This window comes from Meriones unguiculatus, chromosome 11 (assembly GCF_030254825.1).
Source record: "Meriones unguiculatus strain TT.TT164.6M chromosome 11, Bangor_MerUng_6.1, whole genome shotgun sequence".
Lineage (NCBI taxonomy): Eukaryota > Metazoa > Chordata > Mammalia > Rodentia > Muridae > Meriones > Meriones unguiculatus.
The window spans coordinates 106161749-106173211 of record NC_083359.1 but is presented as its reverse complement, the minus strand read 5'-3'; the positions used below and the strand labels follow the sequence as shown (position 1 = coordinate 106173211).

At 43.5% G+C, this 11463-nt stretch overlaps 1 protein-coding gene across 4 annotated transcripts in view; it reads right to left on the bottom strand.

The window, feature by feature from the left end:
• Positions 1–769: 769 nt before the first annotated feature.
• Positions 770–11463, bottom strand: part of Gpatch2 (G-patch domain containing 2) — a 135500-nt gene continuing 124806 nt past the window's right edge. For 2 of the 4 annotated variants that reach the window (XM_021638225.2, XM_021638226.2), the window contains one exon: positions 770–7347. In XM_021638225.2, coding sequence (XP_021493900.1) covers positions 7127–7347 — 221 coding nt within the window. In that variant the 3' untranslated portion in view covers positions 770–7126. Of the gene's footprint in view, positions 7348–9048; positions 10297–11463 lie in introns of those variants that run through there. The other 2 variants (XM_060364892.1, XM_060364891.1) reach the window with 2 other exon arrangements.

The following is an 11463-nucleotide window of genomic DNA, read 5'->3' as shown; positions in this document are numbered from 1 at the left end:
GACTTTCTGGTCATTTAGGAATGAGACTTTTTCTAATTATACTGCATTAAGGAAGCACCATCTAGTCTTTATAAACAAGCAGGACCAGCAAGAAGTGGTAACACTCTGTGAAGTTCACTGGACAATGATGCATTCAATCCCCAGCGCAGGGGCAGCACTCACAATGTCAACTCTCTGTCCCATCTAGCTTCTTCATCTGTAAATCTTGACTCTGAAACCAGAGGTGAGGTGCGTTTCTTGACAGAAGCAGGGTGGACAAGATGCGAACTCAGGTCTTCCAACCCCTGGCCACTCCTCCTCTGTAACTTGACTTACTCTTTGGCTGCTTCCTTCTGATGGGAGGAGCCCGGGGCCTCCTATGGGACAGGTTAGAAGCAGGCGGAGAGGTAGGTGTGTGAATAGGGAGCTGCTGAGGGAATCAAAGCACCTGTGGGGTTAGCTCCTTGACTGTGAGGACCCAGAAGCCGCAAGACAGGACAGGAAGACTGAAGGACGTGGGTTCAAATGCTTTTTACAGCTTTGCTATGCTCCATTTTACTCTGTAAAAACTATAAAACGGTTCAGTGAAAAATGCCACATATCATACACCCATTAACATATTTAAAAAGTACAATAGCACTCGGATTATTTTCCAATTTTAGTCTTGCTTTGAAATAATGGGCTTATCCCTGTAGATAGGAATGGTGGGGTTAATATTTGAGGAAGTCAGGCTCAATTTAAAAAAAATAAAATAAAAAGGAAATATGAGGCGGAGTCCTTTAACATGCTCTTTTGCCACAAGATAGAACTTTATTAAAGCATTAGAAGGTATAATCGTGCCTTTAAAACTATACATTCTTAGCTGACTGCACAATCAGAAAGAATCCAATAGGTCAAGTATAGTGGTACTTTTCAGTGTTTTATAATGCATTTAAATATTATCCAACATCCAGCAGAGAATTAGTATTATATGAATGTAACAGGAAGCCTCTTAATTTAGCCTGTGCAAAAAAAGGGACATTTATTATAAGATAAAGGGGTGCCTTATGGGACCAAGACTAAGTCTCAGGAAAGAATTATAACCATGGTAGAATGCTCAGGAGTCCCATAGCAACCCAGATAGGCCACTTTGCCTTCTTGTCTGCTCACATAAAAACTAGAAACGGGACAACTGACTGTTATCATGACTTCCAATTTGTTTTATTCGAATCTGTGATGAATATTTAATAAATACTGGCCTAGGTCCGTCAGCTTTCCTGTCCCCACCCCACTCCCCACTCTGTGGATGACAATGTGTAAATAGCAGCTGAGGGGAACATGAAGACCAGCACAGGACTTCAGGTTTGTAAGGGACCGATGAGACTAGATAGGTGGTAAAAACTATGGGTTATTCTTCATGATGGCTCTTGACTCAAGTCTTCTGGCTTCCCAAGAAGCCCTTGGGAGAGACTGGTCCCCAGAGCAAGATGCACTCCAAGAATTCTTATTCTTCTGATAATGCAATTCTCAATGCACTGCTGTTTTGTCAAGACCGTGCTGTCCGTGAAAATGCCTTCTGGCCCCTCCCTGGATACAGGGACAAGTGAAGAGAAAGACTATTTGTTTGATGTAGTCAGATTCTCTGGAATTTAATCCTACATCCTCCTCATAGCTGAGCTAGCCATTCAAAATTAAAATGAACCTTTCATCCATGTGTATCATAAATGGGCATTTATCAGGATTATATGATTTTGCAATCCATCTGAATACGTAACCAGAATTTGTTTTCTTTCCGTTTCACTATGTAATTGCCATGCAACAATAACACAAGTGACAGGTTTGAAGAACGGATAAAATGCTGTAAATTGGCCAGTAATGGTGATATTTCCTCATCTTCTGGAGAATCCATTTATTCTCTCTCAACAAATGAAGGCATTGCCAGCCCATACTCATCTTGTGGCCAGACGGCCCCACCAATTTCTAGATGTGAGCAAGTCCTGGAATGCAGATGAGGCCAACTAACGAAGGCTTTCAGCACAGGCAGCTGGTCTTTGGTTGCCTCAATTTCTAAATCATCCGTAATGGGGCCAAGACCTCCCAAGCACTAAAAAGAGTGAGCTGACATGCTGGACAAACTGTTAATTTTTTCCTGAAGAAGCTGCTGTATCGCACATCTGTCACTGTGGTGCGGACAATTACTCAGTGCGCTGGGGAGGGAAAATCTGCTGCTCGTTTCTAGCTGCGTTGTTAAGGGGCCTCATGGAGAAACAAAGGCCTCAGACTCAGAATGCACTGGCTCCAGTGTGCTTGGCAACTCTTCCCTCAGTCTGGGTACTGTCCTGTGACAGTAGACTGTGTGGAATAGACCAAGCTGCGCTTTCACACTAGGAAAGGCCTCAGATATGATAGGATTGAAGCATAGTATGTATATGAAGATGTGAGCCCAGAATCCAGGCTTGTGGACAAGCCACTGTCACTATGAGCCCCACACACTACAGGGGTGTATTGTTGGGAGTGCTGTGGCTTTCCAGTTCAGACTCTGACCTTTAACATGTGTTCCTGAGTGCTTCCCACACACCGGAAAGCTTTGAAAGATAACGTCCCTCTTCCACAAAGCATAGGTCACCTACATTGACTCTGTAATGAACTACAGTTGCCAATGTAGAAGGCCAGAAACCCAGTTTCTCAGCAGTCAGTAGAACCTTCTCTATCTTCTTTTCCCCTCTTTTCTAGGTTCATCTCTCCATCCCAACTGTGTAGTTCTGGTTTATGAGTGAGCTCACTTCAATTAGGGGTTTCCGAACTGTTTATTTCTGAAGACTTTATCTTCATATAGACTTTAAAAAATTTGGTTTTTATTGAGACAGAATTTCCTGTAGCCCAGGCTGGCTTCAAACCTGCCTGGTAGCTGAGGCTGGCCTCACACTCCTGATTCTCCTGCCTAGACTTCCCAAGTGCTAGAAATATAGCTACGTGTTATATCTGACCATCATAAATTTAGTAGCAACATGCAAACAAATTGACAACAACTGGGCTGTTTCTATTTGGGATCATGTTTTAATAACCTTTTGGCCAAAAAGTCAAGAACTGTGTGCACTGCTAAAGTGCGTGACTTATCTGGAAAGGTCAGACCAAGGTGGGGGTGCCAGTAAGTACAGAAACAGATAGGTGACCTTCTCTTGTTGCCTAAGCTCGATCCTCAAAAGTTAAGCCTAAACAGCTGAGACAATGCTGATGCAGCAAGAGGACAGAGACTCTGAGGGTGATTTACACCATGAGGTGACTCAAAGCCAGGTGACACTACTAACGTACACATAAGACTCACGGTGGCAAGAGTGGGACACAATCTGGCAATTAATGGCAGTGACTGGCCAGACACAGATCCAAGTCTCCTTAAGGTGTCAGGTGTGGAAAGTAATGAGTCCTGGCCCTGGACGGACCCAGCAGCAGGAGCCGCATGGTCCACGTGTCGGCTGAGTTTGTAGTAGTATAAGCCTGTTGCAGCTGAATAGTTAGTACCTGTTACTCAACAAATGAAGGCATTTGTTGTACCCACTTTTGTGGAAGAAAAGATAAAATTCTGTTACCACAAAAAGGGAAGTGTCTTCTCTAGCAAACCAGATGCAACTGTGGATATTACAAAATATTCCAAGTATCTGAGCAGGTCATGAGAAGGAAAGCCTTGCTGGGGGAGAGAAAGAGCAGAAGGTAGGTCCATTCCAGTTTCAGAACAAACAAAAACACAAGTGTGGTTGGACAGCTCACAATCAGTTATAAATTTGTGGGGCGGATACTGGAAATGACCGTTGAATGTTAACTGTATGTCACTAGGTTGAGTCAAGCCCAGAGCCTCGTGTAGGCTCCACTACCACTGAACAAAACACCCAATGAGTGTTTTCACAGTATTTCTACCCCTGGTTTCCATTACTCTGAAGTGAGGAGAGGAGGCCTGGAGGAGTATCCAGCGGAGTCCAGGGCAGTGCAGAAGGCCAGAGACATAATCCCAACTACCACAAGACTGAGCACACAGAGGGAAGTAAGCAGAAATAAAGGAGGGCCAGGAAGGAACTACGCAGATGATGGCTTCTGAAATAATGTTCTCACTGGGCTTTATTCTTTCACTTCTTTGTTGAACGAATAACAATTTTCTACAAAAAAAGTCAAAGTATTCCTTGCTAACAACTTCATTTTATAGTACCAATGTAGATCATTTCTTTTTCTGAAAGACAAAATACAAGTTAAAATGGTTTTAAAAGTATTTCAATGATTATTCTCTTATGAAACGTGCTCAAAATGAAATGCACTGAATACCAATTTGAAATGTTAAACTTGAAGGAAGGGCAGAATTTCTCCATCAGGTCTGTACACTGCACGCAAACGTAGCCACAAATGCACTTGCCCACATGTGCGCATTTAACCCTGCCGCCTCGACTTTTTGTCTGCTTAATCACTATAGTCAAGAGTCCCAAGCCACTGTGTTCACTTTATGAGCAGCACGGACTCCATGAAGTAATTCAAGTTGCACTCGGCAGTGGACTTGATACTTACTGAGACAGGTTCTCCCACTGCATTCCTGTCTGTCCTGGAATTCTGTCCTGCATTCCTGTCTGTCACTCTACAGACTAGCGTGGTCTTGGACTCATGGCAATCCTCCTAACCCAATCTCCCAACTTCTGGGAATAGAGGTGGGTGTAGAATAGCTGGCCTCTTCTAAGGAAATGATTTTGAGGGGAATGCAGCCATACACATTTTATTTAGGAAAGGAAGGGGAAGGCAGAAAATGACTGCAGCCCACATCCGACTGGCATCAAATGCGTACAATGTGGAGTCACACTGCACACACAGCCACACTCTTATTCTTTGGCTACTGTGGGGGGTGGATGGGAAGGAAAGAGACCTTAACTGATTAGGTTGCAGAGCAGCAGGGTGGATTCAAGAGGAAGCTGAGGACGTCTCCTAATACCATTTAAAAGCAATATGAAGGACACATTTAAAAACATGAACTCCTTTGATGGTGTGGGCTCCGTGAACTGATTTGAACTGACAAAAATTGATTAATCTCTATTAAATGTAAACAGCGGGACTCATGTCACAAGTAGACATTAGATTTACATGAACGTTTCCTATTTTAATTGTGTTTACTTCACTCTAAGGAGTAACAGAGTGTAACACCTTGCAGATCTTTACAAGGACTTGAATGTAAAAGGGTGGCTGTGGGCAGACGGGGCGGGGTAGGAGCTGTCTCTTTTACTGTTTAAGTGCTCATCTTCTACTCTAAACAGATAAACACTTGTACAATATAAACTGTTCTGTGAGGCAAGAAGTTTCTAGTGTGAAAGTGGAACTTTGGTGTTACAGCAGCTCAGTACGAACCTTCCGCAGAAGCCAGGGCAGAAGGCTCGCACCGTCTGGAGGGTACCTATGGAAAGCGTGCAGAAGGACCAGTATGCAGGCCGCCCTGGCTCAGCACGTGGGATGCTCCCGTGCATCCTCTAGAACAAGGTAAAATGATCACAGCAGCCACATCCTCCAAAGCTCAGAGCTAAGCGTGCACTGGCCTCTTCGTGTCTCATCAGCTCGAAATCAAGCCTTTAAAAATCCCAGGGCTTTACAAGACCTTCAAGAAATGAAGTTCAAACAAAGAAATGCAAACAACTTTGGAAGAGACCCTTGAGTACAGTATACTACTACAATTGTTACAGTGTCTTCCACCCTCCCTCCTATGTGCGTACAATAAGCATTTGGGAGGACAACTGTTAAAAACGCCAATTTTCTGACCAACTTGTACAAGCAGCAGTGCTTTGCCCAACACAAGAGTTCCAAAAGCGCTCAGTGTCCATCTGTCTTGTCTGAGCCAGCCTACTTCTTACTACAATTCTCCCAACTAAGACAGTTCCTAGAAGAAATGCAAATGTTTGCCAGACTGTGAAGGCTGCATTTTGATAGGGGACCATGTAGGAAAGGTCTGTTAACTACTGAAACCTTCCTATGCCTAAAAAAAAAAAAAAAAATTTAAAATTATTTTCAATTTACAAAATTGAAGTCACACGCCTTTGTTCCAGGCTACCCTTATATGGGTTATCTCAACCTTTACTGGACCAATCGAGGCCACTGTAAAGTAATAATAATTATCAGGGTTTTTAATGAAGATCATAACAAATCAGTATTTTCTGAACAAAGAATAACCTAAAGTTTCTGACATTATTAAGTGAATGACGCAGAATTGGAATGGAAGGAACATAGTGTTTTGCTTAATTGTAAAGTAAGTGTTTCAATCTGAAAATGACAGGTCCCCCAGTTTCTCCTGTACCTTGGGAGGTTGGTTAGGCCATTGCCAGTAATCTCTGTTACCGGGAAAGCTACTTAAATCTTCAAATAAACCGACTCAAGAGTGTAATCATTTACTTCAGTGACTAAAGCTTCAGTCACTGTTCTTCATCTTGGAGCTGATCCTTAAACACCAGCCTTTCGGAAGAGGTAGGCATCTGGAGGGCAGGGCTTACAGTTCAGTCAGTGGAATTGAAAAATACATTTTCTTTTACTAATATTTTACGTTCTAAATGAGGTAACGTTCAACTCTGCACTGGAGGAATGTTGAGGGCACTGTGGTGATGAGGACGAGGTTACCATCTGTCAAATGTCTGAGGGAAACACCAATTGCTCTCTGTCCACCGAGGATTCATGCTACAAATCCTCAGGAGAGCCCAAGTCCAGGAATGTAAGCTTACCAAGCCCTTCCCAGATGTGCTTAGGTCTCCATGGATGGGGACCAGACAGAACTACCTAGTGTACGGTCATGAAAAATGCGATCCTTTTTGGCCTACTGGGTGTGCTCGAGATTCTCTGGGCATTACACACATGCATGAATCGAGCAAGGCAGTAGAAAGAACTGACGTCTAGGATCAAAATAAATAAAAGACCAACTGTTCTTCCTATCTAGAGACTTCTGGAAATTATGAGGAAATGTAAAGGGTCAACGTTCATACTTCAGCACCATGAATTGTGATGGAATCCCATTTCTATCACTGCACTGTGGCGGGGCTCTATGCTCCCGGAAGCTGGCTGGAGGCAACGCAGAGGTCAGCATCAAACCAGGAAGCTCTACGATCATGTTAGGACAACAGGGCACGGGAACAGAAGCTGCAGGTTCTCTTCCTTGCTTCTCTGCTCAGGCAGGTTTTCCCGACGTAGGGGCAGAGCTGGTGGGAGTGCTCTTTTGTAGAGGAAATCCAAGTCCTAACCCTTTCGGCCTTTGCACAGCTTGAACTGGTTCAGAGATCCCTCTGCCATCTCTCCCGAGGCCTGACCCAGGTGTCCATCCCATACTCTGAAGCATGCGGTTCCCGATGTTGCTCTCCAGGATTGGCTGGGCATTTTCACCTACAATTCCTGAAATGAGAACGTGAGAACCCACAGGTAAAGATCTACCTGGGGCTGAGAAACCAGAGCTTGGCCTTCGTTTTACCATCCATTACACAGGCATCCTGCAGTGTCCACTGTCTACCTCCTACAAAGCCAAGGCTCAGATGAGCTCATGTATGTGAAGACAGTTCTACAAACTAGGAAGTGCGCCACAGTTGGGTAGTCTTCATTGTCTCATGGGTTGTGGTGAAAATGCAACTTATTCTGCATAGCTCGCATTTGTCCTAAATCCTGAATGTAATGAAGCCAAACCAAACCAAACCACAACTGGCTGTACCCTAAATTCCTAAGAATTTACAGTTATGAGTGTGTAACTAATGCATACAAGTGCTGTGCATGCCTCAGAGGCCAGAGGCTGATGTGGATGGTTCTTCTATCACTCTCCATTTGACTTTCGGATAGCTCGGAGGTTGTGTAGAGAGCGCGGGCCAGTGAGACCCTGGATCCTTGGTCTGCCTCCAGCACTGGGGTTATATGATGCAGTACTCAGCTAATGCTGGCCATCTGAGCTCAGGCCCTTATGCTTACATCCCTAAGCCTAGTTTCATGACTCTCTTCTTCTTTATTATCCAGTCTGCCACACCCCTTAACTCTTTTCCACCTTCTCCTTACAGATCCATGCAGTAATGGCTATAGAAGCAGGTAACACAGGAATGATAAAGAAAAGAAACTAGAGACCTGTTCATGATGGTCCTCCTTGAGACCTGAGGGTGCCTGTGGTGGCCCAGCTCAGTCCTTGTGTCTGGGGTGCCTCTGTTCTGAAATGTGGACAATGTTCTTCTAGAAAGAGGCTGAAATGGCAGCTTAACATTCTCAATGGCTCACACAGCACCTTCAGCTCCCCCCATCAGTTTTCTATCACCACAAAAAAGGTAGGACTCTATACCACTCCTCATAGACCCTGTCCTACAGGCAAATCAAGGCACAGGAGGATACCTAAGCATGCACAGTGACAATAACAAATACCCAAGGGACTTCAGACATAGCACTCTCCTAGTTCTGGTGTGGATGAGGTTGAAACTTGGATGAAATTTGTGACTGTCCTTTAGACTGCGCACACACATTTCCATGTGTCCTTTGGCATGTATTTCCCAGTGGAAAGAAACCAGTGCAGCGTCAACGGCACACCTAAGCTGGCATTCAGAGACAGTGAGGTGGGCTGATAGCTCTGTGCTGCAGAATCAGGCAGAGTGCTGCAGATGCCATGGCCTGCAGCCTGAACAGCAGCAACTGATATCTGACAGAGTTCTTGGCTAACTCCATTTCCTGCTTGAATCAGTACACAAAAAACGTTATCATTTATGAGACTGTGAGAAAGACAAAATAGATGAAATGAAAAATGGACAAAAAATTTAAAGAAAAACATTTTTTTGGTCAAAGTCTTTAAAAAACTATATATATATTTTTTAATTTTAAAACAGCAGCTGGGGTGGCCACCCTGATCCTGTGGAGCTGCTGAGCAAGTATTGGGAGAATGCCATGTTGGTACAGGCGCTCAACGCTGGCTTTTCTGTGAGTGTGGCAGTGAATTTAGTCCTGTACATAAGCTGAACGCAGGTCATAGGTCTAATGCTGACCTTGGTGACACATCTGGTTACACAGAGTTTTGGGACAAAAGCTTGCAGAAATTCAGCTTTAATTAAAAAAAAAAAAAAAAAAAAAAAAAAGAAAAAAAAAATGAGGCCAATCTGAAGCATATCTGGAAATTGCAATGTGATTGCAATTTAGTTCAAATTTAGTTCTAAGTGAAATGGTGAAAACGATGTATGACTGCGATTTTAGAGTGCTGGTACAGAAACATGGAGGCCCGCAGAGGTTGCTCTACTTCCAAAGTTATATTCTTATAAAGTGGCAAAGAACTTGTTCTTTCTCATTGTTTAGAATCGTGCCTTTTTTAAGTTCATAAACATAGAATCAAATAAAGCAGTATTTTACACTTGGAAGAAAAAATAAGGGGCACTGACTTCTCAATGTGATGTATTCCTATATACAAACCTTAGAAAAAGACAAAAGGGAAGGTCCATTCCGTTTTTCATGGGTTGATTCTGGGAGGCAAGCCCCTGCTGCTCTCCCATTCTTGTTCTGTGAGAGGAAGACCCAGGAGGCCAACACTTGCACTTAGCATAGCCTAGGCCACTGCCATGATTCCCTTTTTTCTGGCTCCCAGAACTGCTACATCTTAAGGTCTTTTCCACGAAAGTGCTGAGTGGGGCTGTGGCAAATGCAGCCTGATTCACTTCTTGCTCCCATCCCAGGCTGCAGCCTGACTGCTGGGTCTCCTGAGTCTACTGCAGTGGATATGTCCTCCCAGGCGCTCCCCAGAGTAGAGCGTGGTGGAGGGCAATTCACTTGCGTAATTGGCTCGAGAGAAGAAAATCTCACATCGGTCTCTCTTACCCACTGATCTATCCAGCTGACTGCGAGCCTAATTGGCAGCGTGTTGAGTAATTTGGCTTCTAAAGCGTTGTATTGATGTTGGATCAACAGCCAGTAGAAGGGGAGGTGACGGGCTGCTTCCCATATAACAGCAAGCAAGCTTGCTCCATCTGGGCCTGCCTGTATTCAGAAGGCGTTTAATAGTTCTCGCTTCTTCCTCCCAGTCCCTTCGCTAGCCAGCAGAAGGTCAGGGCTATTATTATTAGCAGAGTTATGAAAACTGTGAGTGGTAATTATGGCCTCAGTGTTCACTGTAGGGACATGGAGTGAGAATGTGGCAGGTAACAGTACTGTCTGCCAAATGCTTCAATCATTTGAGCTGTAATATTACATGTAGTTTTCATGTAAGCAAAATCAATCTAATATATACTTCACACATTTGCTTTTGATTTACTTTATTCCGGGGCACTGGAGATGGAAGCCAGGGCCTTTCGATGCTCGGCATGCACTCACCCACTGAATGTGGTTCCCAGCCCTGCACTTACATTAAAAAAAAAAAAATGAAAATGATTATTTAAATTTCAATAAAAATATAATGTAAAATTATATTCTTTTCTTAAGTGATGAAACCCTAAAGGAAAGACACTATAGTCTTTTACTGTGTTTGAGGAGTGTTTTTTGCAGTAGAGGTTTAGGTTATATCAAAGAAAACAGTAATTGACAACAGGCCAGATAACAGTAGCTGCAAACAGCACTGTAGAGTGGAAGATACTGAGGTGTGGCTGGCACCACAGCACAACAAAAGGATTTAACGTTGTTTTCCCCATCAAATCCTTAGTTAGGTAGGACGTCTAGAAAAAAGGAAGACCACAAGCCAACACTGCTGACTGCCTGTAAGAAAGTGTGACGGTAGTTTTCCTGTTCCTCGCTGCTTTCGCTCTCCTCTACAGATGGCATCTGTCTACTAGGAACATTCAGTTTGCCATCAGGCCTCCTGCTTCAGCACTCCTCAGGTTTACAACAGTAAATCTACATCCTTTGCTGGACACACACACTGGCTTTGGTATGTGACTTTGAAGGAGGCAGAGAACAAGCCATACATTAGAAAAGTCAATACCTAACCATATCAATATTCATTTTACATTGTCAATACTGAATACAAAGGTGAAGGAGCAGTAAATAAGCTAAGGCGCTGAAATAAATTTGGTGTTCCTGTCACAATTAATAAATGTGCAACCAATACCATGGCTGGCTGGTGCGGCCTTCGAAAGACACTAAATTCTGCTCAGCACACTTGCTTAGAGGACTGGAAGACTGTCTCCACTTCAGGAGCATCACAGTCAGATCTGAGGTTTAATTTCTGATAGGCTCAGTGTCTTACAGACATTCATATTTAACATGAATACACTACACAACTGTTCACGCTGCGAGTCATCAACTTACACAGATCCAATGTGGGATGGCAAATGAAAGGTTCCTAATTAAACATTTCCAGCAAGTTTGGGTAAGCCCTTTCTACATCTGCTGTTTGTTTTCATAATAAACGACAGACAAATCAGAGAGGATGACAAGCAATATCAACCCATCCATGTCTTGATCCATTTCCCTAGGAGGAGTTTTTATTTATTTTTAAATTTTCCTCATTAGGTTCAGTGCTGACTAACAGAAAGGTGTACACAAGAGTGTATCTCAGGGAAGTGTATCTTT